At 56.3% G+C, this 26,605-nt stretch overlaps 2 protein-coding genes across 3 annotated transcripts; both read right to left on the bottom strand.

The window, feature by feature from the left end:
• Positions 1–570: 570 nt before the first annotated feature.
• On the bottom strand, positions 571–14,567 carry TGM1 (transglutaminase 1). The gene is made up of 15 exons (XM_004421179.3): positions 14,204–14,567; positions 13,150–13,467; positions 12,812–13,000; positions 11,595–11,843; positions 11,098–11,216; positions 10,859–10,966; positions 10,249–10,423; positions 9,732–9,870; positions 9,497–9,600; positions 7,237–7,325; positions 6,579–6,732; positions 6,201–6,482; positions 5,916–6,076; positions 5,419–5,555; positions 571–1,020 (listed from the first exon to the last, which is right to left on the bottom strand). The coding sequence occupies exons 1-15, from the start codon at positions 14,226–14,228 to the stop codon at positions 792–794; spliced, it is 2,478 nt and encodes an 825-aa protein (XP_004421236.2). The 5' UTR covers positions 14,229–14,567; the 3' UTR covers positions 571–791.
• A 2,149-nt stretch (positions 14,568–16,716) lies between these two features.
• On the bottom strand, positions 16,717–22,839 carry RABGGTA (Rab geranylgeranyltransferase subunit alpha). Of its 2 annotated transcripts, none has more exons than XM_004421180.3 (17): positions 22,769–22,839; positions 22,384–22,441; positions 22,109–22,219; positions 21,606–21,730; positions 21,228–21,415; positions 20,804–21,007; positions 20,421–20,504; positions 20,250–20,332; positions 20,059–20,160; positions 19,847–19,952; positions 19,703–19,754; positions 19,450–19,538; positions 19,220–19,308; positions 19,012–19,128; positions 18,262–18,375; positions 17,907–17,994; positions 16,717–16,929 (listed from the first exon to the last, which is right to left on the bottom strand). In XM_004421180.3, the coding sequence occupies exons 2-17, from the start codon at positions 22,384–22,386 to the stop codon at positions 16,781–16,783; spliced, it is 1,704 nt and encodes a 567-aa protein (XP_004421237.2). In that variant the 5' UTR covers positions 22,387–22,441; positions 22,769–22,839; the 3' UTR covers positions 16,717–16,780. The 2 variants fall into 2 exon arrangements, with proteins under 2 accessions (XP_004421237.2, XP_014635941.2); XM_014780455.2 differs by lacking the exon at positions 22,769–22,839 and adding an exon at positions 22,621–22,728.
• Between the last annotated feature and the right edge of the window lie 3,766 nt (positions 22,840–26,605).

The following is a 26,605-nucleotide window of genomic DNA, read 5'->3' as shown; positions in this document are numbered from 1 at the left end:
CCCCAAAGCCCCAGTAGATAGTTGTATGTCATAGTTGCACATCCTTCTAGTTGCTGTATGTGGGACGCGGCCTCAGCATGGCGGGAGAAGCGGTGCGTCTGTGCGCGCCTGGGATCCAAACCCGGGCCGCCAGTAGCGGAGCGTGCGCACTTAACCGCTAAGCCACGGGGCCGGCCCTGAACATGCATTACTTTTGTAAAAATTCTTAGACAAGGATATTTGAAAATAAATATTGGAAATTGGCTTTTGCTGCTCAGAGAGTCTTCCAGCCTATTTCTTCCTCAACCACGTGCCTACAAAAGGGAATTTAGGTCCTTCTCTCCCACAGTGGGTGCCATGGAAGGGGGGCAGTCCCACCCTAACGCAGGGGGTTTCAAAAGGGCTTTGGTCAGTAGAAGCCCCCTGGGGTGGGAGGAGACTGGTCAGGTAAGCACTGGAGGCTGTCCTGACGCTCAGCAGGCCCTGTCTCAAGAGCTGCTGAGCTGGCACCCTCGCTGGCCGGCCAGCCATGCTTCTCAGAACAGGGGAGCCAGAAATGCCTGTGCATCCCCGAGACAGACCGTGGTCCACACTCCTTGGCCTGGCATGGACTGACCGATGGACAGAACAGCAGCTTCTTTAAAAAACAGTTTATTAGCATCTGTGCCACCCAGTGCAAGTGAAGATGGGCTCCCTCCCCAGGTGCCCCGGCCTCCCCACCTAAGCTGCTGGGGAGCCACTCTGTGGGGAGGCCTGTCTTGAGGCAGTGTCCTTGCTCCTCCGACTCCAGTCCCATTGCTCCTGGCCCAGGGCTAAGCCCCACCACGAGAAGCCATAGGGATGGTCTCTCCTGAGCTACTGTTGCCTCCAGCGTCTGAGAAGAAGCTCCCGCCCCCAGGGGCTGGGGCCACGTCCACTTGGATGACACCGTGCACCTGGGAGAGCTGTGGACTGTCCAAGCTGGCGATGAGCTGGCGGGGGCCTGGTCGCACAGGCACGAACGTCTGGCGCAGCGTCACTGTCTCGTTGCCCCCAATGTCCCTGTGGGCAGAGACAGGGTCATGGGCCTGGGGTGACTGGGGGTGGAGTGGGGAATGAGGACTGATGGGGCAGCCAGGAAGGAAGGAGGAGAAGGTGGGGCCCTTCAGGCATTTCTGGGCTCAGCTGGAATCTCCACGCCCATGACTAGGACAAAGCCTGACCCCCCCAGCCGCCTCCACAGGACCAGATCAGCGGCCACCCACCCAGCGGCCTGAACTGGAAATCTCCTCATCATCCGGGACTCCTCCCTCCCCGCTCCCATAAACACCTAGACAGACTGCTGCCCTGCCTCCCCTCCTCTCCATCATCGAGGCTCCTGCCTAACCAGACCATCCCCATCCTGCCTGGGGTCTCCAAGACGAAGGAAACTTTGAAACGAGACTTTGGGGCTCAACACAGTATTGCCAAACACTTTCAGTTTTGCCAAGAAAGTGGAAGAAAATTAATTATCCTCTACCACGATCATCTTTCCAAAGAAGAAGGAGCATTTTAATACCCTAAGATATTAGAAGGATGTTATCTCGGAAAAAAAGGAAAGTCTTTCCCAAGAATAGACAATTGGCACCTTTAAATTGATATACACTCTTATGTGCGTGTGTGTGTGTGATTGAAAGAGTGAGAGAGGCATACATGTGCATGCACACACACACTCACACACACACACACACACACATACTACAGTGTCTTTATTTTCTCCCTTCTTCATGGACTTCTGAAAATCTATTCCCAGACCACCCCTCTGGGAATCACAATTTCCCCAGCTTTCTAACCGGCCTCGTTGCCTCCAATCTCATTTTTCCATTCTATTCTCTAACCACTCGGAGGTGAACTAAACCCTTCAAGGGCTTGGCTTCCTTGGTGGTTACAGGATTAGACCTCATCTCCCTAACCCGAAACACACTCTCATTCTGACTCAGCCCACCTGCCCGCCTGCCCCGCCTCATCATCCCCCACCACTCCTCCTGCACACCGAGCTCCTTCCCGTCCCTGAGCTCACCTCCCTTTTCATGCTGTGCCCCTGGGCAGCCTCCAGGCCCAGCTGGCACCACCTCCTCAGTGAGGGCTGCCTTGAGCACCCCCTGCCCTCAGGAAAATGAATCCCGCCCTGCTCTGAGCTCCTTCGGAATCTGAACATGCGCTTTACACACTGAACGTGATTGCATTTATACCACATCTACTCGTGCCTGTTAGCTTCTGTCCTTTCCTGCATCTGCCTGAACCCTTAGCTCTGGCCCCTACTCAACCCAAGCCTGTCTTGGGGACCCTCTCTGGAGCCAGACCCTGTGGAGATGCCTCAGTCCTACAAGGGAATGAGCCAACACCCCAACTTCAAGGATGAGCTTTCCTTGGGACAAAACATTTAGCTTGGAGCCTGCTTCCAAGGGGCTTCCCTGGACCACTCTGTCCTCCTTCTTCTACCACTGTTAGCTGTGTGGTTTAGGATAAGTTACTGACTGTCTCTGATCCTCACTTTCTGGTCTGTAAAATGGACATGAATATAAAATAAGGAGGTGGGATCAGATGGTCTGGAAGGTGCCTCCAAGCTCCACGAAGGAGGAAAGGAGAGGGAGGGCAAGGAGACATACATAGCCTACCTGTTACGTTATAGACTGAATTTCCAGACTTCCTATCATAATATGTAACTAGAAATTAAGTTTGTGATTTAACAGGTAGGTTCTACTCTGGCTGGTTTTTAAAAATCTGTGTTTTTAATTTGTGCCCACTTTCCACAGACAAAAGGTTAAAGTTATTTAGGCTCAGACCAGCCTTCAAAAGTCTATTTAACCCATACTATAATTGAACTGTACTATTTCAGAACCTAGCTTTTAACATTATTTCCAAGAGAACTTGCTTTCCAGTTTCCAGCTGGGGATGTCAAGATCTCTCCCTGCCCTGGTCTTAGTGTCAGGCGAGACCTTCGCCACACCCATTTTCGAGTTTCAGCTGAGCTCATCAGCTGTAACGTGCCTGTAGCTGAGCGCAGATAATGAAACCAACTCCCTGACAAGGACATCAGAACTTAGATATCCAAATTAACATTTTCCTTCAATTATGTACTGTTCAACCATGTTGCCAGTGCTCAAAACATTTTTTAAACCTCCTCTACAGCCAAGCTTCATTTCTGATGGAAAAGGGCATTATTACCCACCTTGTTTGGCCACCTTATTAATTAGAATTAGCTCTAAATGACTTCAGGCTGTTTCCCCAAAGTCAAATCCACCCCCACAAGAAGGCCACCTAAAGGACATTCTAAAGAATATGATTCAGGCTCTGGGGGAAATCCCTGAGAAGGGTTTGGAACAGACTTCCAGCCTCCCCTGGTGACTGCTTTGGTGGTGACAACAGCCATCTGGAGGAGTAAGTTCTGGAATGTTTATTAAGTGGCCAGTCACCACGCTGGGTGGCACACCTTATGCTATAATGGGGTTCCATACCACAACCTTTGATGTGCAAATGAGAGCAAAGTAACACCCATCTTGGAATCTAATATATCCCAACCGACAGCTCAGGGACTTCCCCCTCGGGTCTCTCAATTGTCCCGGAGGCCCTGGCCCGGGCTCGCAGCAGCCGAGGAGACACAGAATGTCCAAGGAGGTCCTGCCTTGAAAAACCATCATCCAAATCCTCTCATTTACTGGTGGGAAGACTGGGGCCTTTAAATGGGGGGAGACTCACACAAGCTCCACAGCTGAAGAGAGGGCCAGGTGTCTGACACTCAGCTCAGTGGTCCTCACTTACTCCCAGGTGGGGGCAAGAATCAAAGGTCTGGCGAGGCTGCTGAGGGGCGCCCAGCTCTGGGGATCCCTCAGAACAGGGGACCCTCCCTCCAGCATCTGCAGGTGGGAGTCGCCTGCCAGGCAAGCTCTCTGGGAGTCCCGGGCTCCATTCTCTAAGCTGCCAGAGACCCTTACAGGGCGACATGAGGAAAGCACTCCTTCGTGACATGTCACATCATCCAGGGGCCAGGCTGAGGCAGAGATCAGGAGAGCAACCTTTGCAGCTTTGGCTTGTTGACAAAAGTGGCCACCACCAGGCAGAGCCTGCTGTGAGGGGCAAGGGTGGGCAGCTGGGCAGGGACCCTCTGCTTCCCTCACCCGGCCCCTGTACACAGGCCTTTGTCGAAAGAGGAAAACGCCCACCCCTGTGCCCAGAAAGCTGATCTTAAAGGTCAGCCTCTGGCCTTCTCTGCTTTCCCTCTGTGCTGTTCCTGGAAAGAGACAGGGCAGCATGTGGGTCTGTGTCAGAGACAACAGCACACGCCAGGAACACAAGCACTGTGTGTGCCCTCACTGGGCACAGAGCCTCGTCTGGCCCAGGGTCAGGCTCAGGAGGGCTGGGGTAGGGCCTGGGGTGTGGGGCCCTCTCCTCTGGAACTGCTGCTCGGCCCTCATGGCACAAACCAGGCAAGAAGCTTGAGAGCCTGTGCGCGGTGCGTGTGACGGCGGGAAGAGCAGAGTCTGCCCCTCATGAGCTGTGCGCCCCTGTGAGACGTGGCCCCTGCCTTCCCGTCTGTAAAGTGTGGCTGACCACTCCCAACAGAGCCCTGACTTTGTGCCACGAACCAGCTACACACTTTCTGTGCATCCTCTCCTCTGAGTCTCACTACGACCTCAGAGCCAGGTCCCATGGTGATCCCCACTTTACAGGGGACAAAACTGAGCCTTAGAGGAGATAAGTCACTTGCCTGAGGGCGCGTAGCCAGTGAGTGATGGAGCTGGGACCTGAACCCAAGCCTTTAGGATCCCAAAGCTTTGCGTTTTTTAAAAATTTTTTTGTGAGGAAGATCAGCCCTAAGCTAACATCCATACCAATCCTCCACTTTTTGCTGAGGAAGACTGGCCCTGAGCTTACAGCCATGCCGATCTTCCTCCACTTTGTATGGGACGCCACCACAGCATGGCCTGACAAGCGGTGTGTCAGTGCGCGCCCGGGATCCGAACCTGGGCCTCCAGCAGCAGAGTGCACGCACTTAACCGCTACACCACAGGGCCGGCCCCACAAAGCTTTGCTTTTAACCATAGGATGCTCTCTAATGTCCTTTAAAGGGTTTTTGTGGTCTCTAAATGAGATAATGTTCCTGAAAGTGCCCAGTCAACGCCTGAGAGCTGGGCGATGTTTGTGAGGAGGTGCTGACGATTCCCACGGGAAGTTTTAGCTCCCTACTGAGATGGGAGGCAGGGCAGGGACACGGAGCCCAGCACAGGCCCGCAGCAAGTCTCCTGAAATGCTGCTTAGACTGAACTGAGTCGGGAGGTACTGCCCACTGGCCCCAGGCTCCTTGGCTGGGCCCTGACACACCGTACCCATCCTGACAGAGAGAGAAGCAAAGCCGGGACCCAGGGCAGCCCAGGAGGCAGGCAAGGGCAGCTGCAGGGGCAGGAGAGAGGCCAGACTCACCCAACGTTGAGGATCTTGGGTCTCTGTAGCCCGGAGCCCTCGAGCCGGAAGACGACATTGGTGAGGGTGACAGGCAGGGGGTTCTTGAAGACAATCTGCACTTCGCACTCCTGGCCCACCACGGCTGCCCCCAATAACTAAGGGAAAGAGAGGCCCACCCCCACATCAGAGACCCTGGCCAGCCACATGGGGACCATACACCCCACCAGAGAGGGAAAACTCCTTAGAGTCAAAACCTCCCCAAGTCCCACATTTCTGCCCCCAAGAAAAGGCTCCCCAAAAGCCAGAGAGGAAACTCCAACTCACTCCCCAACTGAAGCTACCACAGCATCGGGGATGTGAGATCTCATTTTCCAGATGAGGAAACTGAGGCCCAAGAGCTCAGAGCCAGTCCCTGAACTTCTCCTGGAACCACTCCTGGCTCAGCGCCCTCTCCCTTTCCCCTCCGATCTCCCCCAGCCCCTGGCCATCCCCGAGGCCCAGCAAGCTGCACTCACCGTGAGAGAGAGGTCCGGGGTGCGCAGACGGAAGGTATGCTGCTTGGCCAGCACCTGCCCGTTCTCCTTGACGTGGCCCGAGACATTGAGCAGCATGGCCCCCTGGTCCACGAGGTGGGGCTGGTATTCCTTGTAAGCCACGGGCATGTCCACACGGTCCGCTGGGGAGAAAAGCATGGTGTCACCGGGGCCTGCTTCCCCAGACACGGCCTCCCGGGGTCTCCAGGTTCACAGCCCCGGGGTGCCCAGCCACCCAGGGGGCAGAGCCCGGGAAGGAGCACTTACAGGCCCCTGGCTGCAGCACCACTTCTTTCTTGCTTTCCTTGAAGACAGACCCAGTGACACCCGTATAGAAGGTGACCGAGAGGTACAGGTGCAGCTTCACAGTGCGGAGGCTGCCGCCGCGATTGGTCAGCACCACGCAGACCGTCAGGTCCTGCCCCATCACTGCGTCCTGTGCCTCCACCTGCAAGGCCACATCCTCAGCCGAGTCCCGGGTGGCGTACACGTTGGGTTTGCTGCCATGGGCTGCTGCTGTCTCCACTGCCTTCCGCTCTGCTTCTGAGCCTGGGGGTTGAGGGTCAAGGGTGAAGCCAGTATGGGCAAGTGCTCAGCAGGAACACTTGGCATGGGCCGGAGCTGGCCAGGTTGGGAGGACAGTACCTTCTGGGTGCTTATAGATGTGGGTGACGTCCTCCCGCATGTGGGAGCCAATGGCCTTTGTGATGATGAGCGTGCCAATGGCCTTCTCCTCCACGTACACAATCTTGAAGCTGCCATCAGCCTGCCGCTGCCAGTAAACCTTATCGCTGTTCACCTGTTGGTGGGTGTGGGGGCTGTGAGCCAGGAATGAGCGAGCCAGAGGGTCTGAGGCTGGGCCTGATTCCCAGCTGCCTTCTCCGATCCTGGCGCTGCAAGGAAGGCTAGATCCGAAGGTTGGGAGCTTCCCGGCAGAGCCAAACTGGGCGACTTTCCAAGCTGAGCCAGACAAGACCAGAGAGCAGGGAAGCTGGTCTGGGAGGCTCCTTGCAGTGCATTTTGGCATTAATAACAATAATCCCTTATGCTCATTCACTGGCTTTATGACTTATTAAGCAGTTCCATACCCATTATTTCTTTTGATCCCGAGTACAGGAAGCACGGCAGCCATTATTATCCCTTTTTTACAGTTGAGGAAACTAAGACTCATAGAAAGAGTGACTTCCCCAAGGTCACACAGCTAGTCAGTCAGCGGTGAAGCCAGGACTAGAGAACCCGGACGGAGGCCAGAGCTCTGGTCCCTCCGGACTGCCCAGGAAGGCGCCTGGAGCACAGCCCTCACCTCAGCAAAAATGAAAGGGGTGTCGTACTTCATGTAGACCAGGCCATTCTTGATGGACTCCACAGAGCAGGGGCCACAGCAGAAGATGCCTAGGGGAGTGAGGGCAGGAAGGAGGTGAAAGATCCAAGGAGGCCAAGGGGGACCCTCAGATCCTGGGGAGAGGCCCACCCACCCAGGCCCAGTGCCCACTGCCTCAGGGTCGGTGCCACCTGGTCCAACCCAGGGAAGGAAAACAAAGAAGAGCATGGTTCCATTTGGCCTCAGTCAGCAGGAGGTGGGGCGGGGACAACCGTGGGACAAGACTGCCTGGATCACTAAGTCATCGTATACTTTTCCTCCACTGGCTGAAGCTGGATATTGGCCATCTGTGACCCCCAGAGGTCAGGACCCCACATCCTACATCAAATCAAACCCAGAGCCCATGGTGGCTCTGCATGCTGGCTGGGAAAGTAATGACACCGCAGCCATCATTCCAGAAAGATCCAGACAAACTCTCAGCTCTACAGCCCGCTGTGTGCTCTCTGTGGGGAGGTGGGGGCGGAGCTGGTGGGAAATAGAGTCTGTCCTCATTGTGCTCAGGAGGGTTTTCTAGAGGAGATGGCCTGACAGGGAGGAGGCTTGGCAGGAGAGGACACAGAACAGGAAGGGAGGGCCATCCAACAGGAAAGAATCTTAGAAAACACCTAGCACTACGGTCCCCTTTACAGCTGGGGAAACTGAGGCTCAGTGAGGCAAAGCAGATGTCAGGATCTCACAGGACACTTAGATACAGAGAGAGTGGAAGGAGCTAAGATTTATCAGTAGGGACTATTCCAGGCATGCTGCTGGTCTCTCTAATGTATAATGATCTCATGTAATTCTCCCAACCACCCTACATGGTACATGTTATCCCCATATTACACACAAAAACACCAGAACCCAAAGGTGCAAGGAACTTGCTCGAGATGACGTATCTAAGAAGTGATCAAGCTGGAATCAAGCCCGGGGCTGGCTGGCCCCAAAGCCGCTGCCTGCCGCCTACCCCACCACTTCCCAGCGTGGGGGCAGGAACTCAGATCTCCTGGGGTCCTGGGCCAGGCTGTTCCAGCATCGCAGGCATCACTGGGTTACACAACTCAGGGGCAGATGACAGAGCGGGAGGGGTCTGGCCAGAGACCAGAGGAGGAATGCAGGCCAGGCATGGACCATTGGACCCGGGACAAGGAAGGGAGAGGGGGGAAGGAAGCAGGCCCAGCCGCCGGGGGCTGGAGCGGGGACCGGGACACGATACCTGTTTGAGAACAGAGTGTATGGCAGCTCTAATTTTTGCAGAAACATGCATGTGGACACAGAAAAGGGACTAGTAGGTTATGTCATCAGTGATTATGTCATAGGTCTCGGTCATAGGGGCTGTTTTCTTCTTAAAACCCATCTGAACCCTGATTTTTTCTATACTGTATATATAACTCACAGCGAGCAACCAAACAGACAGGAGAGGGACTTGGCAAAAGTGAGAACGTGGGTTAGAAAGGGAGGGAGTCAGGGACCGGGTGTGCTCTGCTGCTGACCTAGCGCTCTGTGTCCTAGAGAAAGTCACTGTCCCTCTCTGTGCCATCACTTCCCACGTGTCCCACAAGGGCTTGGAGTCGGTCCCAGACCCAGCTGATCTTCAGCATCACCAGGGGAACTTCCAAAAATAGATATTCCTAGAATCTACCCTGGAATGTCTGATGTATCAGGTCTGGGGTAGGACCTAGAAATTTACTTAAAACAAAACAAAAGCCTCTTCAGAGAGAATAGGGAACTTTTACAATTTACATTGTTCAATTCTATGTTTTTTTTCCCTTCCAAGCATGTATTACTTAGAATAATGACATTATTTTTTTATCTTTAAAAAATATATAAATAAAAGGGCCCTTCAATTAATTATCTCCGGGACCTACAAGTAAAAAAGCAAGTGAGAACAGTGGATTTGTTGGGGGAGGGAAACCTCTCACTGAATTCTCTTGCATCTTTTGACTTTTGAACCATCTGAGTAATTAACCCTCTGAGGAATTATAAATAAATAAAATTTAGGCAAATAAATAGTTATGCAGGAAGGTGGCAATAAACTAAGGGCCCTACAGTGACTCCACTGATAAGCTGGTTTGAAGAACCTTGATGTTAAAGGACCAGGCTCTGAGGCCCAGCCTAGCGCTGATGCTCTGGAGTTTGTTAGCAGGTTGGGGAGCTGGGAGGGGGCCAAAGTGGGGTACGGGAGCCAGGCAGGGCCCCGCCTCACCACTGCTGGTCTCCTGGGGTGTGGCGTCCACAACCTGCCACCCGTCAAAGCCTGAGGGCAGGTCTGGCCTCTTCATCCAACAGTCGTTCCACACGTGGAAGTTCCTGGATGGACAGGAGGGAGGGCTGGGTCTGAGCAGCCCGTCCAGGCCTCCCCAGCACCCCACCTCGGCCTCCAGGCCTCAGGTCACCGTTCCTCACCAGAGACGGCAGTCCAGCCCCGGCCCCAGCCTCACCAAACAGAATCATGGTTCAGGTGCTCAAGTGGCTTCATGTTCTCGTCAAAGTAGATGTCCATGGTGAGGGACGTGTCTGTGTCGTGCGCTGAGTTGAAGTTGGTGACAGTGCGGGTGGCCAGGCCCAGGCAGCGCAGCACTGCAGAGGAGCCAGGGTTGGGGTTCAGGGCCCGGAGCCAGGGCAGAGTTGGGGGCAGGTGAGGTGTCAGGTCAGGAACAGCAGGGGGACAAGGGCAACTGGGGTTGCCAAGCTGGGTCAGGGGTCATTAGGGTCAGGAGGCCTTTGGGGAAGGAGGCCTAGGGGAAGCAAGGCCACCTGCTTGGCCTTGTCCCTGCCTGTCCCTTCTCCTTCCTCTCCCCTAGGCCTCTCTCGGTTATTAACACTAATTAACGGTAATTAAGGCCAGCCTACCATCCACAGCAGCCTGCCCCTGCAATGTAGCCACAGCTGGACCTGGCTCACTCAGGAAGGTGGAACCTGCTTCCCTCCCTCCTCCTGTCCCCGTCCTTCCACTACCTGTGGTGGTCACACCGGCGAAGACCCAGCACTGGCCGTAGGGGACAGAATAGCCAGTGCGCAGGTAGCTGAGTAGGATCTCCACGCTGCCCACCCATGCTGACGGGTTGGTGCCTCGGGAGTAATCGCCAGACCAGTTCCCAATCAGGACCCCATTGTCATCCAAGGAGTTCACCTGTCCAGGACAGGACGGGGTGGGGGGAGGTTGGGGGAGAGGCTCAGGACCGGCCATATGGTTCCCCAGCCCAGCCCCTGACCCTGCAACCACCCTTTACCCGGAAATGTCTCGGGATCCGGCCAGCAATCTGAGCCCCGCCCCCACCCCCCCCAACCACCTGCCCCCCCATCCCTGGTCTGACACAGGAATGTGAATCCGGGGTGTGCCAAGTTTGGGTTTGGCCCTACATTCCACAAGAGCTGGGACAGGAGCCAGGAAGGGTGGGGTGGGGGCAGGCAAGGGAAGGAAGAGGAGTGAGACCCCTCCCCACAATACCCTCTGCAAGGGCAGGGACAGGGCTGGGGGCCTGGAGGAATCAGAAAGGGCAGGAGGGGGTGCAGGGGAGGCAGCAGGCAGACACACAGTAGGGCTCAGAGACATGAGGGTGCTCACCATGGCAGAGATGACCCGGGAGACACTGACTGGGTCCCCACGGCCTCCATAGGGCATGCCCCGCCGGTCCAGGATGTACAGGCAGGCATCCAGCACCCCGTGGTCAAACTGGAAGGAGGGAGGACACAGGTGACTATGGTCCACTGCGGCCAAGCTCCACCCCTAGGCCAGCGCCTGCTCCCCCACCGCCCCACCTGCCTATAGCTCCCCAAAGTGCATGTGGCCTTGGCCAGCCATACCTGGCCGTAGTTCCAGGTCCGCTCGCCAATCTGTGCTTCGGTCCCGTAGTAAATTCTCCCAGACTCATTAAGCACGTATTCCTGCCGCCAGTCCTCACGGTCCACATACACGATGTCCTCTGTGTCCCCAGAACACACATGACAAGTCCCCTCCAGCCCTCTCCTGGCCCCACCTGCCCCTGGGCCAATTCTGCAGGATTCATGTCCACAGAGGAAGAGAGGGGATGCCACCTCTAGCCTGACAGGACTGCTACTGGGAAGGACAGAGCGAGCATGGCAGATGGTGGGAGGAGGGTGGATGTAACCAGAGCCCATCACCAGGAGAGGTGAGGCTGTGTGACCTTGGGTGGGTCATCTTTCTACACTGGACCTAGGTGCCCTTACCTGGACAATGGGAGGCTGGCTTCTCCTAGGGCCAGGCACCCAGGCACCTAGCCGGATCCTAGGAACTGGAGCCCTGACTTGCCCTCCTCCTGCCCTGACTCCAGCAGGCTTACCTGGGCACCAGGGATTGAAGAGGATGTAGATCTCATTGTGGGGGTCAAAGGGCAACTGGAACTCGCCGGCCTCCGTGCGTGTGCGGACCGTGAATTGAAACTTGCCGATGATGGCGTTGGGGGAAGTGTGGACCCGTAGGTTCAGATTCTGCCCACTGGCCTTGGTCACCTGGGCCTTCCAGCCTCCACTGCCCCCCTTGCCCACTGGGATGATCACGTGGGTGCCCTTGCCCACCTCGGGGTTGTTTCCTGGGGTGGGGGAAGCAGCAATTAGCTGGTGAGGCCTCCCTGAGGGGTGTGGGATGGAGCCTTGGACGTCTCCCAGCCCCACCCAGAATGTCTATGAACCAGTATGTGTGTGTCCCTGAGTTGGGCCATCGCCTTAGTCTGTGACAGTCTCTGAGAGTAGCCCTGTCCCCGCCCGATGTTTGCCCACATGTCAGGGCAGAGCCCCAGTCCAACATCCCAAACCTGTTCCCCAGACACTGAACTCAGAGGTGGGTAGGAGAGACTAGGTCACCATCACCCTCTGCCTGCCTGACTGTCCCAGAGACTGGCTGGGTCCAGATGCCCCCACCCCACGTGAAAGGGCAGTCCAGATCCTGAAGGCCAGCCCTGCCTGTTCCCTGGGGCTGCAGCTTCCAGAGCCCAGGGCATCCCTGGTGGAGGTGGTGGGGGTACCTGGGAAATTAGAGGCTGGGGTGGGTGAGGCTAGGCCCTAATCAAGGGGTACGAGGAGTCACCCGCCCCCAGCGGCAGCATAATCATCAGCCTGGGCAGTCCACGGCCACCACGCAATGCAGTGAGGGAGGCACCTGCCCTGGGTCATGGGGACAGAGATACAGAGTTGGACAGAGAGAGCAGAGAGAGCCAGCCACACCCTGGGGAAGGAGAGCAGACCCAGAAGGAAAGACATACAGAGGCAGCAACACTGAAGGAGATGCTGATGCAAGCACCCGAAGAGAAAGTCTTTTAAGACAAACACTCCTAGAGGCTTGAAGAGGGTGAGCTTAGGAAAACGGGGACACCAAGACCCTCGCTAAGACACACCCCTAGGGACACAATTGCACCTGCCTTATCTGGCAGACGTGAGGAGTGGGGTGGAGGAGAAGCCTAAAGACACCCCTCTGACCTTAATACCAGGACTCGGAGGCCCTGCTAGCCTGCACCCCCGCCAGTCTAGGGCCTTCACCCTTCCCACTGCAGGCCCCACTGACCAATGTGCAGCTCCAGGGCGACGTGATCGGAGGACTCATAGGGCCGAGACAGGAGGAGGACCATGTGAAAGGGCTGCCCCCGGCGCACAATCAGCTCGTTGTACTCGAACTCATCCGTGTGGTGCTCTCGGCGGTTCTGGTCTGAGCGGGAGCTCAGCAGATCCACACCGGTCACCACCAGCATACCCTCTGCAAGGCCACAGCTCTGGGTCAGTGAAGCCCCATGGGGAGTCCAGGCCCCCATCATTGGCCTCCCAAGCCCCTAGAGATGCCAGGATGAGTCCCAGGCCCCATTAAGGCCTTTCAGGTCTTAGCTAAGGTGGACAGGTCAGCCTCACCTCGGATGGTGCCGTCTCCAGTTGCATTCACGCCACTGCCTCTGCCTCGGGAGCCAGGCTGGCGGGAGTCTGAGCCCCGGGAGTCAGGTCTTCGACTCCCAGAGCGGGACCCTCGACCTCTGGAGGGCTCAGGCCCCAAGTCATCATCTGTCCTATTCCCGCAGGAGCAGCAGCCACAGCAGCGAGCCCAGAAGGAACGGCCTCCTCGGCGAGAACGACTCTCTGGCTCCGGCTCTGGCTCTGGAGAAGGTGTGGTAGGGGGCTGCCAGGGGTTCCCGCCCCAGCGGCCCACGTCTGAACGAGGACCTTCCGTCATGCCTGGGTGGAAGAGGCAGGGGAGGCTCTGATCACCCACTCAGACCTCCTGTACCCAGGACGCCCCAGCCAGCTCACCCAGAAACCCTCCATCCAGAGAGCTGATTAAGTCCTAGCCAGATGACAGAGATGATCTGATCTTGTCCCAGAGATTCCCCCAGATCCATCCAGAGACCCTCCCCGGAGACTCCTTTCAGACTCACCTAGAGAAACTTCCCACACTGCAGAGAAGAGCATTCCCCCTCTCACTCCCACAGAGACATCCACCAAACCAGATGCCCAAGAGAGAAACCTGCTCATGGACCCATCCCAGGAAGGCGTGGGCACTTGTCACAGCCTCAAAACCTAGTGGCACGGAGCATCCCCTGGCCTGCTCCCTCACCTGCCGGCTCCTCAGTCTAGAGGTCCAAGAGCTGATGCCTCTAGGACCCATTTCTTAATAGAAATCCCCCACCGAAGGCTCTTTGCAAAAGATAGGCGGGTGACATGCTGGGCTTGGGGTCCTTGGCATTCTCCACCTTGGGTCAAACCCCAGCACGGAGCTGCCCGCAGGGACCAGGCGCCGCAGGCGCTAGGAGCCCGCGCTCCCCGGGGCGCGAAGTCTCGGAGTCGGGGGCGGCCTCGCGGGGACCGACAGGCTGGGGCTGGCCCGCACTCCACCTGCTGGGGCCGGACCTCGCGCGGCCCCCAGACGGCGTCGGTGGGGCTCAGTACCGCGATGCCCGTCGGAGCCGCTCACCTGGTGCGGGTGCTGGCGACGGCATCGCTGCGTCCCGCGGTCGTGGTGGAATTGATGGGACCGGGCGGACGGACTGGACGCCGCCGCACGAGTGGAAGGTGTGGGGCAGGCAGGTAAGTCGTTTATGAGGGGGGAGGGCGGGGCCACACCGCTGGGGAGAAGGGGAAGCGTGGTTGCTCCATCCCTCATCTGTGGGGAGGAGGCCCGACCTCTGGGGGCTGTCTTTCGAGGCAGGGGCGGGAAATGAGGCCTTTCGAGGAACCGTGGAAACGTGAGGATGCAGGGTGGGGCCGGCGCTAGCGAGGGGGCGGGGTCTGTCAAGGGTGAGGCTGGGTGAAAGTGGAAGGTCTTGGTGAGACCGCCCCGCCTGAGGGACCCTACATCAGGCTGATTCCTGCTGGGCTGGGGCATAAGCAGACCCTTCTCCTGGGCGGAGAAGCCCTGGGGGCAATGGGGCAGGGAGCCCCTTTCACCCACACCGCTATCCAGCAGACCCTCTGTTCCCAAGCTCAGGCTACCTGCCTGTGCCCTCACAGACCCCTGCTGCCAGCCTCCGGTGCAGCCTAGGCCTGGCTCAGCCCTGTGAAACTGGCCGACGGACCTGGTCCTGGGACTCATCCTGCCCAGGGAGGTCCAGGGATCCCAAGTTGCAGACTGGTGACATCAGCAGCCAGGCCCTCAGACCGGCTCCACCAGCCAGCCCCTGACCTGCCGGCTCTACTAGATCCTCTGACACCTGCCCATCTCTCCCTCCTTCTTCCTCCAGCTGCTCCACAGACCCTGGCATGAGTGAGCTGCCCTCAGCTTCCTGTGTCCCTCCAAGTTTGGGATGGGGCATCAGAGTAGGGGCAATCTCTTGTTTTCTCCCCCCAGCCAGGGGGCTCCGGGGAGGCTGACGCCTGTGTTCTGAGGCTCAGGTGGAAACTGAGGCCCCCTCCCCAGGCTGCAGAGTACCGCCTTCTCTCAGTGAGAGGAGCATCTGGTCAGCGGGGATCCAGGATTCTCCAACCTGAATTCTTTCTGGGAATTCTGACCAACTGGCTCCAGGCACCTGTGTGCACCCCACTCCACCCTGGCACTGGGAGAAACACCAGGGATGCCACCGAGAGCACCCCACAGCAGAGGCCAGCATCTCCAGGGAGGCTCTCCTGGGAGTCCTTCCGGAAGGCTGGGGCCCTGTTCTGGGGGTCTCTCCCTTCCATCCCACTGGAGTCCCAGCTCTGCTCATGGAACACTGAATGAAAGACAGTGAAAATGGGGCTGGCAAGAAGACACAAGGAAGGTGACTCGAGGAGAGGCTGAGTCTAGTGATGCATCAGGCAGGGAGGGGCCTCGGGGAGTGGGGACAGAGGCTCCAGGACCCGGCAGGGAGCCCTCCACACCCACACCGACCTTTTTCTGTCCAGCTCCCAGCCCCAGCCCTGGCAGGAGGGTCTGCCCACACCTCCAACACTCTCAGAGGACTCACAAGGGGAAATCAAATTCCAGGCAGGTGTGACGTAGATCAGCCAGAGGGCTGTGTTGAGGGGTTGTTTGTACATCCCTATGGATACAGGAAAGGGCAGGGCCCTGAGTCTGGATGTGCGCGAGCATGTGTGGGCCCATGTAGATTTCCAGGGAACCAGGAAATTGCCCTGGCACATTCTCTCCCTCTTGTTTCGATCAATCTTTCTCTTTCCTCACCCAGCCAGGTTTGACTCAGTGCCCTAAACCTTGAGCCACTCCCCTTTCCTACCCCCAGGAGGCTGGAGTGCCTCAGGGCTTTCCAAGTCAGGACACCATGTGCACGTGTCTGTGTGTGTGCCTGTGTGTCTTGGTGGGGGCGGGGGTCCATGGGAGCAGACTCCCGACTCAGTACCTCAGGGAGCCGAGGCCAGGTCTGCCCAACCATTCCATGACAATATAAAAGCAAGAAAGTCAGCCTGGAATCCCAGACCAAGATGTCGAGACAGCTTAGGTTCCAGCAATCTTGGGCATGTCCCAACAGTAGTTTCCTTATCAGTACAATGGGCCCAATCATCACGTCCCCGAGAGCTCGTGAGGATCAAATGGGATCAAGTGTATCTTCCAGGGCTCTTCAACAGCAGAATGCTATTCAATGTTGTTCTAAGAGGGTGGAGCGAGGGCGCCTGACCCACTCTTTCTGGGAACAGCCTTCTCAGCCGTGGTGGATGAGAGTCAGGGGTTCGGGGCAGATGGGCATCTGCCAGGGGCAGGGATCATGGGAGAGACTTTCATGAGCCCTTCCAGCTGGAGACACTTAAGCTACCTTGTAGCCCAGCCCCAACCAGAACCTGAACCCAAACCTGATCCCAGCCCAAACCAGGAGGTAAGTTTCAAATCCAGCCCTCGTCCTGACTCTGCCCCAAGCACTGAGGCTTTGGTTCTCCATGACAGGGAACAGCAGGACTGAGCATAAAATGAAAGTGGAGAGGTGAGCCAACACACCCTAACCCACTCCCATTCTTTTCCAGAATAGGTGGCAGTAGAAATGGGGTGGTGGCAGCAGCCTATGGGGGCCTCCCCATCCTTTATTCAGTCCCAATAAGTTAAAGGGCAAGGGTGGGGTTGGGTCTCTTAGGTGAGGATGCTGCTAACTGAAGGCAGCAGCTCGGCCAGGTGCTCCAAGATGCCCACTGCTTGGCCCAGCGGGTTGCCCTGAAGGTTGAGGAGGACCAGCCTGGGGCACGAGGCAAGAGGCTGGAGCGCTGCAGGCTGCTGGAGGCCTTGGGCAGGAGAGTCAAGGAAAGCTCGGCAGGTTCCCCTAGATCCATCTCCGTCATTTGTGCACCCATCACTGTCTTCCCTCAAGAGCGGGGACTGCCGCCTGGCAGCCTGGTTGATGGGCATCTTGCACGATCCCCTAGAGGGAATAAGGCTTTGGGCAGGGACTGCAAACACCTGCCCATAGGGGCCAGGCAGAGAGCACAGGAGGTGGCTGGGTGCAGTACCAGAAGGAGTGCCAGAGACTACGGCCAATGGAAAAGCTAGCCTGGCTACAGAGGCATCCACAATTCAGCAATGACCAATGGCTGCCGAGTAGAAACGCAGCCCAAAGGTTGCTTTAACCTCCAATTTTTAAGAGGAATCAGAATTCTAGGTTTTTAAAACATTTAACTTTTTTTTTTTTGTGAGGAAGATCAGCCCTGAGCTAACATCCATGCTAATCCTCTTTTTTTTTTTTGCTGAGGAAGACCGGCTCTGAGCTAACATCTATTGCCAATCCTCCTCCTTTTTTTTTTTTCCCCAAAGCCCCAGTAAATAGTTGTATGTCATAGTTGCACATCCTTCTAGTTGCTGTATGTGGGACCCGGCCTCAGCATGGCCAGAGAAGCAGTGTGTCGGTGCGCGCCCAGGAGCCGAACCCGGGCCGCCAGTAGCAGAGCGCGCGCACTTAACCACTAAGCCACGGGGCCGGCCCCGTAACTTCTTGATTTTTAAAATACTACATGGTACCCAGGAACATCTGCACGCTGCCCATTCGTGAACTCTGGCTTGAGGAGTCACTACCATCCTGCAAAACTCCACCAGCCCAAGTCAAGGATAGCCCCATCCATCCCCAGGCTGTCCTCTCTCCTTAGTTTCGACTGCCAGGGCCCCCTCCCCCGCCCAGGGGGGCACCCACCCTGCTTGCTCTCTGTCCCTTCCCAGCATGGCACCTCACCCTACCCGCCGTCTAAAAGGCACCCAGAAGGAAGGATACGGTTGTTGCAGAGTGAGAGCTCCTGCAGCCGGGGCAGGTTAGCGACGCCGTCCAGGGACTCGATGGCATTATCGTTGGCCTGCAGCACCTGGGGAGCCGGGAGGGCAGGGAAGACAAGGCAGGGCAGGCAGCTGTAAGCCTGGGACTGGTACAAGCAACCGGGGAGCCCAGGGTGATCAGCTTACAGAGCATGGAAGGGCTCCTGGGGTCAGGCTGGGTGATGGAGAGGGGGAAGGCAGGGTCATCTGCAGGGCTAGGAGGACCTGGACATCTCTTTGTAGGGTGGGCAGACTTCTGAGGCAGAGGAAGGGGAAGACGACCACCCAGGAGAGTGACAGAGGAGTGAGTGCTGTACCTCAAGGCAGCGCAGGGCAGCTAGGGCAGGGGGCAGGGCTCGGAGACGATTGTGTGACAGGTCAAGGTGAGTGACCAAGAGCAGCTGTTCCAGATGGCAGAGCACCGTCAGATCCTGAGGAATGGGGATGAGATACCCAATGAGACCTGGGGGAGGGTCCTCAGCACTCACCCTCTGTGCCCCACAGGCCCTTGGGGTTCCCAGCTGAGGAGAAGATGGCACAGGTGGGAAGCTTACAACCCACGGCAGTGTGTATTCCACGTCAAGGACATGGGACAGATGTGAGTGCTGGGGGCAGGGTGGCCAGTGGGGGCAGGTACAGGGGATCGAGGAGGGTGCTGGCGTAAACACTGACACTGGCAGGAGCGGACCTGGTGAGTCTGGGGGAGCAGTCTGGTGGGAGCAGAGGTGGGCTGCAGTAATGTGATAAAATTGATGTGTTGGGAAGATTGATTGGGAAGGACTACAAATAGAGGGAAATCAGAGTCTGGAAAGTTCGTCAGAAATCTCTGGAAACTACTCAGGCTTCAGGTGTTGGGGCCTGCTCCAGGAAGAGAAGCATGGGAATGAGCGGGGGAAAGAATGTCCAGAAAGACGCCCGAGACCGAAGGCAAAGCCAGGGCTGTGGTATGGCCGGACAGAGGTGCCTCAGCTGGAGCCCAAGGAGTGGGTGTGCAAGCCAGCCAGGTCCTGAGGACGCAGGGAGGGCAGGGGCTGAGGGCCCAGGGAAGGCACACGCGCAGTCCATACCTTGTGGCCCAGGTGCAGCACGCGCACCTCGGCGTACTCCATCTTGAGCACGCTGTTCTCCAGCAGGAACTTGCTGCGCAGGTCGTCCAGGTATGCTGCCCGCATCGGGTCCACGGCCTGGCGGGGATGGGGTGGCAAGGAATGCATGGCAGCTGCCTTCTCCTGTCCACTGGGCCTCCCCCTGCTCGTTCCCACAGGCCCCACTTGCCTTGAGGGTCTGGAAGTACTGCAGCGTCTCCTTCTCATACAGTAGGGGGTCCAGTGCCCGCATCAACAGGATGATAGTGAGCAGGCACCCTGAGGAGAGTGCAGGGGAAAGGACAGTCTTTCCTGGATCCTCCTCTGCTCCCATCTCAAGAGCCTCGTGCTCTCCCGCAAGGAGCCACGCTGGAAAGGGGCCTCCCGCGGGGAGCAGGAGCTCAGGGAATAGGGCCTCACATTTATTCTCAGGCTCCAGCTCCTGCAGCTCCTTACAGGATTCAAGCTCAGACTGTAGCACCGTGGACTTCTCCACCGACAGCTCACACCTGGGGGTGGGCAGGGCAGGGGGAGGGGATGACGCCCACAGCCCTGGAGTACTGATCATCCCCAGTGTCCAGCCTGAGACTTTCTGTCCAAGCTCCCAGCCTCCCGCCCCAGATGCCTGATGCCCAGAGTTCTTCTCCTTGTCCGTGTGCTTCCCTGTCATCACCTGAAGAGCTGCTCGTCTGTGGCCGAGTCCCGGCACCAGGCCTCCTGGCGGCCTGAGAGAAAGAGGAGGTGGGGGGAGGGGACGCCATGAGAGGAGGGAAGGGAGGGGGCTGCTGCAAGGGGTGCAGACTGCAGGTCGCATCACCTTTTAAAAGCACACACTCCTTCTGGGCATCGCCTGCTGTCCAAATGACATGAAATGTATGCTGGGGCAGCTGGTCGTTGAGAGAGGCAGCGGGAAGGTCACAGAGCTGGGAGCACCAGGGTCAAGGAAACACCCTGAGCCTCACCATTTTCTGACTGTCCCACCCCAGCCCTGCCCCAGCCCCCCACAATGCCCCACCAATCCTAGGATACCCAGACATGGCTGGCCCGGTTCCTGCCATCTGGGGTCCTCCATTCCACAGCCAGGGGCGACTCATCCACCATAAGCAGCAAGGTCTCCATCCTGGAGCCCACCTGGCACAGGGGACAAAGAGAGACCCATCAGCCCAACAGCACCAGGCCCACAATCCAGGATGCTCTCCAGCAAAAGCTGCAGGACTCACTAGGAGGGGCCGAGAGAAGGAGACAGTCAGACAAGCCTCGTCCCGGCTCACGTGCAGGCAGCGCAGGGCATCCTGGGGGTCAGCTGGGGGAAGACACAGCCTCAGGTCTCCTTAAATACTCTTCCATTCCTTCCAAGCCCTAAACACCCAGCCTCCTCCTCCATTGCTCACCTCGTCCCAGGAGCCACCGGTGGTAGAACCAGGCACTCTGATCATTGGGGTCAGTGAAGAAGGCATTCTGCACCAGCTCCAGCTCTGCAGGGGCCAAGGAGGCACGGGGCTGTGGTCAGGACATCCCACCCTGTCCTTGGAGCACTTTCAGCCCTCAGGCTCAGGTATACGCTGGCCTTGCACAGGGGCTGCATACATCAGTTTTATCTTCCCCATTGGACACTTATGCTCTCTGCAGCCAGGGGCTGAATCTTATGCACCGCCAGAGCCAGGCATGAAGTAGGTGTTCAATAAACCCAAGAGGCAGGTTCAGGAACAGAGCTAGGCCTCAGGGCTGGAGGATGGGCTACAGAGTCATCCCCAGCACCCCTGACTCTGCTTACCTTTGAGCAGAACATCCTCGGGGAGGCGCCCCTGTGGTCCACAGTCTGGCTGGGGGTGCAGCTGGGGCAAGAGGCAGGAACGGTAATGCCAGGAGGAGTAGTTGGAGAAGTTTCGGGTGATGAGGCTGTCAGTGAAGGCTAGCTCCTCGGCAGGGGGCACAGCTGCCTGTGCAGCCACAAACCGCCGGTAGTCCCAGCAGTGAACTGGGGGGGAGGGGTGACAGCACATCTCAGAAGCAGGGCAGGGGGAGCTCCCTGGCTGGTACCCCTAGCGTTCCACCCCTATGCACTCCATGGAGGATGCATTTGGCTCTACCATCCCTTCTGCCACCAGTTCAGTGGGCCTATCCTGGCCATCCCTCCCCACTCTGGGCCTTACTGATGTGGGGCAGCTGAGGGCTGTGGGGACAGAACAGGCACGTACAGTTCCGCTCATCGACCTCGAGGAAGCGGGCACACAATTCCAGCTCCCGGGCCCAGTTGGGCTCTGGCAGGCGGCCCAGCATCCAGCAGCGGTGGTGCCAAGTACCATAAGACTTGGGGTTCACCCTCAGGCAGCTCTCCAGGAAGCCCAGTTCTGCCTTCACCAGAGCGGCCAGCTCCTCAGGGGACCTGCACCCAGAGGGGATTGGAGGTCAGGGCCCTCCAACACCTACTTTCAGCTGTCCCTGCCTTTCTGCACCCAGCCCTCCACTGCTCTCTGCCTCTGCCCCTGGCTGCCCCACTCCTCCTCTACCCTTGAACCCAGGCAGGGCAGGGGCAGGGCCAGGGCTGCCTTCCTGGGGCACTGAACCCCACGCACTTCTGGGCCTCCAGCCGCTGGAGCACCTCTCGTCGACAGTTCCAGAGGGTGGCAAAGTCGGGGTTGGCCCCCAGAATCTGGCTTGTCAGTTCCAGCACGGACTCATCCAGCTCCCCAGCCTGGCGCTGAGAAGACGGGTAGCAGGGTCAGAGATCATAACATTCTCCCACTGCAGAGCTAAATAACATAAACAGAGCTACCGAATATTCTGTGAATCCCATACTATACAATAGGTACAATGCAAAGTGCTTTAAGGGTTTACATGTATTTTCTCACTTAATTTTCACAACAGCCTTACACAGTAAGTGCAATTATTAGCCCCGTTTTACAAACGAGCAGACTGAGGCCCAGAGAGATTCAGTAACTTGCCCAAGGTCATACAAGTTAGTAAGTGATAGAACCCAGATACGGATCCAGGCAGTCTGACTCTGAGGCCCAGCTCTCAGCCTCTGTGCTATACTAAGGAGGCCACCTGGGGAGGGGGCTACCTCTGAGGGCCCCACCTTCTGGAAAACCGTCTGGGTCGCTGACTGGTATAGCTTCAGCTTCTGTTCCCGCTCTAGCCTTTTGGCCTCCGCTTGCTCTTCCGATGTCTTCACCTTCAGGCGCCCGTGCTAAAGGGATGGGCGGGTTGGAAGGGTGCAGGCTGCCTTTCAAGGGCAGACCCACCGAACCCCCCACTGCGGAGTCCCAGGTTTATATAGTGCAACCGAGGCAAGGCCAAACGGGGCGAGGGCACCGGCATTCGAAGGCGAGGGGTTGGGCTCAGGGTTCTCACCATGGTGCCGGCTCAGGATTCAGGACAGGGGAGGGGGTCCAGCGGTAGCCCGGGAAACCTGGGGAGAGAGGTGTCAATCATGGGAGCCCCGCCCCCGAAGGCCCCGCCTCCAGCTGTCCCCCGGAAGCCGCACGCGAGCCTCGGCGGAGACCCCCCCACCCCCCGGGGTGTGAATGGGTGCAGGAACAGGGTCCGCACGGCTAAGAGGAGGCTCTCCCACCCGCATGGGACTTGTACCCGTGCGGCCCTGCCCACAGCCCGACCCGCTGGGGCTGGACCCGAGCCGGGGCACTTGGGTGATGGGGACCACTCTGCGCCCAGAGGCTGCCGCTACCCGCCCGCCCCACGGCTCCCGGACACTCCCGCCCCTCGCGGGCGGACCCACCTGCGCTGGGAGGAGGCGTGGGGGACGCGGAGCAGCGGCGCCCGCCACCGAGCCCAGCCGCTGGCTAGAGCGGCGCCACGCCCCGGCTCTCCGAGCTGCAGCGCCCTCTGCAGGCTGGGGGAGAGGCCCGCGGAGGAGTAGGCGGGCTCCGGAGGCGCGTGCGCGGGGTCTCGGCGCGCGCTGTCGAAAACCCCAAGTCCCCGTTAGCCCTCTGCTGTGTACGAGTGCGCATGCGCGAGTATGGCTCGCGCGTGGAGGCTGCGGGGCTGGTATTGCAGTTCTCTGCTCCAAGTGCAAGTTAGTTGAAGAGATCTCTCCAACAGCTGGAAACCCACGCCCTCCCCACTCCATTGACCTCACTCTGGCCGGAGTGGCCACCTCCTAGTTGCCAAATCTAACTGACGGAGTTTCTTGTCCTTATCTTCCTTGACCCCTGGGGCATTTGACGCCACTGCCTTGTTTGACTTGACACCTTGTTCTGGCTTCTCCTCGTGCACCTTTGCCCTTCTCTTCTCTTTTCTTCATCTTTTCTTGCCCTAGATGTTGGTGATCTCCAGGGCCTTTTCCTCATCCTCTTTTCATTTCACACGCTGTTCCTGGGAGAACGTTCACAAATGCAAGCCTTCAATTGCTTGGAGTTGAAGCTCCCCAGAGCTCAGGGCCCACAAAAGTCTTCTGGCCCACACTTTCTCTGGGTGACTTCACCCACGCTCACGGTTTTAATTTCTGCCTGTAAGCTGATGACACTCAAACTTGTATCTCCAGCCCAGATGTCTTGCTAGCTTTAATAATGAACACATATATATGTACACACATATTCATATATATGTTGTATATGTTTTATAAATATGCCCACACATATTCAAAAGCCTGTTAGATATCACCTGTATAGACACAAAATAACCGATAACCATTCTATAGATAAGAGAAATAAGGTGAGTTTACTTGAGCCAGAGTGAGGATTATAACCCGGGAAGGCCTTAGACAGCATTCCGGAGAAGCGGGGTTTTCAGTACAGTCTTATATCTTTTTAGAACAAAGTACGTACATTAAACACACCCAGGATACGTTTTCATCAAAATTTCAAAGAGGTATCCAGTTGCAAATTAGCAGGTCAACGTGACCGTGATGTCAGGAAAGGGACTAATGCAGGCGTTACCAATAGGGCCTAGGAGGGGAAGTATGCATTCTTGTCTTAAGAAAGTGTATTCTTTACTTTAATCGTTAAGCAGATGTACAATGTATGTTTGATAGGCCATAAGTCAGGCTTTTTAGTTCAAGCCAAATCGTTTTGAACCCCAATAGTTACCCCATATACCTCAATATGTGAGAAGCTCTTGTCTCCTGGGTGTCCCAGAGACGCCTTAAACTCCGAAAGTCAAAAGGTATCATTGTCTCCCTTCTATCCAGTCTAAATTTTGGCCTTTGTCTTTTCCTCTTGCAGTGAATGGCACTATTCCCTCCTCACTTTTCCTTACTATCTCTTAAATGCCCTCTCCCTTCCCTGTGCACTAAGAATTGAAGCTCATTTCTTCTCCTGGTTGTTGAAAGTCTTTTCAATGTTCCCTCATCTACACCCTGTCCCCTCTATTATCAGTTCGTCCTTTGTGCTGCTGGATTGATCTTTCTAAAATGCAGATTCCATCATGTCACATCTCTGCCTAAAAGCCCTCCGCGGCTCCTGAGAGCTTTTCAGGACAGTCTTGAATCTCTCAGGTTAGCGCATCAGGCCTTTTGGCGCTTGGGCCCTGCCTACCCCTCTGGCCTCATGTCCTGCCTGTCCCTGTTAAAAACTCTTCATCACAGCCAATAGAACAAATTGTAGTTTCCCAAACATGTTAACCTGTTCCCACTTCTTGCCTCTCCTTCCTCCACACGCCTCCTTTGCCAGGGTAACTCCTGTTCATCTTTAAGATTTAACTCAAGTGTCACCTCCAGGAAGTTCTCCAAAATGCCCCAGTCTGGTTTAAAAGACCTTCATATGTGCTGTCAAAGATAGGACTTATTTCCCCGTGCCTACTGTAAGTCTTGGGTGGTATGCCAGCATCTCCTATCAGATTCAAAGTTCCTTTAGGGCAGAAACAACACTTTTCTGGTCTTGCCTCTGCCATACCTGGCCCTGGTTCCTAGTAGTTATTTGAATGAATAAACAAAACACCACATAGTGAGGGCTGGCTTGGCTGGCCCTAACAGTGAGCGCTGTTGGCATTCAGGGATGGGAGAGATTGTGTGGCCTGGACCAGCTCAGGAAGGTTTCCTGGTGGAGCCTTCATGGGGTTCAAGGTGGCCAGTGAATGTGTATGTGTGAGTGTGCGTGATGTATTTGTGAGACGTGTGTGTCCATGTGGTGTGTGTATGTTTATAACTCACATCTGGGTGAGGAAGTATGGCTTTAAATTCTTTAGAGTTCTTCCACACCTTTCTCGGGCCCTGGAAATGTGTGTAAAGTGCCTACCCTCTATTCTGTCCTTTCCTAGGCCCTGTACCAAGGTACAGAGGAAAAGAGACACTTTTCCTGGCCTCGTGTACCTGCAGTCCCAGTAAGCAAAGCGTGACACCACTGCTTTATTATCTTTGTGCCCGGCACTGTGTCAGGAGCTTTGCACACACACAGGATTACACGTGGGAGGCAGGAAGCAGAGTAGTTAAGAACGTGGACTCTGGAGCCTGGCTGCCTGTGTGCAGATCCTGGCTTTGTCACTTATTAGCTTTGTGACCAGGGGTAAGGTACTTAACCTCTGTGTTGTGTTTCCTCTGTGTCTTAGTTGCTCAAACAGTAACATAGAAAAAATAATAATACCCACCTGCCAGGGTTGAAGTGAAGATGAGATAAAAGAATCTATGTAAAGTGCTTAGGATAGTAAAGGCTCAGTAAATGGTAATAGTAGTAATGATAATATTATTATTTCTGATCTTTGTGACAATATCTTGTGACAAGGAAATTGAGGGTCAGAAAGGTTCAGTAACTTGCTGAGGGCCACCCATGTAGTAAGTGGCCAAATGGGACCTGTGGCTGCTCTGGTCCAGCCCTCCCACCTCACCAACTGCGTTTTTTGTTTTTGGTCACCGCTTGCTCTTGCTTCCTGCTCTATAACAATCACATGTACAACCAGATACCTGGGAACGCAGATTTGCCAAGAACAGTCTTACATCATAGTCACTAAGGGAGGAGGGAGCGGGGGATAAAGGCTGAAGTAGACAAGAAATATTTTTTAGTGATTAGCAATCTTGAAACCAGGGAAGCTGAGTCAAGCAAGCTTAAGAGAGGAAGTGAGTCTCATGAAGAAATCTGCTTCAGAGAAGGAAGGGCCTGGTTTTGGAAAAAGAGGGCGGGAAGGGCATTTCAGGCGTGAATGATGACGTGGAGGTTGGGGAGAGAAAGCCAAACAGACTCAGCTGGCTGGCAGACAGAAGCTGAGCCAGGTGCCTTTGGAGATAAGAGCAATGGAACCAATGACGAGCCTCTTGCTTTAAGGCGAAAGGAGCTGTCAGGAGTTATATTTGGCCGCCTGTGTGGAATAAGTGGGAACCAGGCAGGTGTCTGAGGGCCGTGATCTGAATGATGTTTGAGGAAGGGATTTTACTGCCTCCTATGTAGAGAAAGGAACAAGCAATAATTGAGTACTGACTGAGCCCCAGACATCTTATTTAATGCACTCACTACCTCTATGAGGTAGGTATTATTATCCATATTTTACAGTGAGGAAACAATGCATACAGTGGGTTCACAGAGGATAAGTCGCTTGCCCAATGTCACACAGCTGGGAGGAAACACAGCCAGAATTCAAACCAAAGCCTGGGTGTCTGTCCACTGCACAGGTGAGCGTGGCCATTGCC

This window comes from Ceratotherium simum, chromosome 3 (genome assembly GCF_057802395.1).
Source record: "Ceratotherium simum simum isolate JZ-2026a chromosome 3, ASM5780239v1, whole genome shotgun sequence".
In the NCBI taxonomy this organism is placed as follows: Eukaryota; Metazoa; Chordata; class Mammalia; order Perissodactyla; family Rhinocerotidae; genus Ceratotherium; species Ceratotherium simum.
Note: the sequence above shows the minus strand (reverse complement) of the source record. Positions and strands in the feature narration are given on the sequence as shown.

What these genes read in the sequence shown, in the direction of transcription:
- TGM1 (XM_004421179.3), bottom strand. Translation starts at nt 14,228, where the DNA reads ATGCCGTCGCCAGCACCCGCACCAG. An exon ending in CCCGGGTCATCTCTGCCATG is followed by an intron (nt 10,424 to 10,858) that starts GTGAGCACCCTC and finishes TGTCCTGGACAG; the next exon opens with GTGAACTCCTTGGATGACAA. An exon ending in ACCCCAGGAGACCAGCAGTG is followed by an intron (nt 7,326 to 9,496) that starts GTGAGGCGGGGC and finishes TCACTCCCCTAG; the next exon opens with GCATCTTCTGCTGTGGCCCC.
- RABGGTA (XM_004421180.3), bottom strand. An exon ending in CGAGGTCGATGAGCGGAACT is followed by an intron (nt 21,008 to 21,227) that starts GTACGTGCCTGT and finishes CCTCCCCCCCAG; the next exon opens with TTCACTGCTGGGACTACCGG. An exon ending in CCGGTGGCTCCTGGGACGAG is followed by an intron (nt 20,333 to 20,420) that starts GTGAGCAATGGA and finishes GTCTTCCCCCAG; the next exon opens with CTGACCCCCAGGATGCCCTG.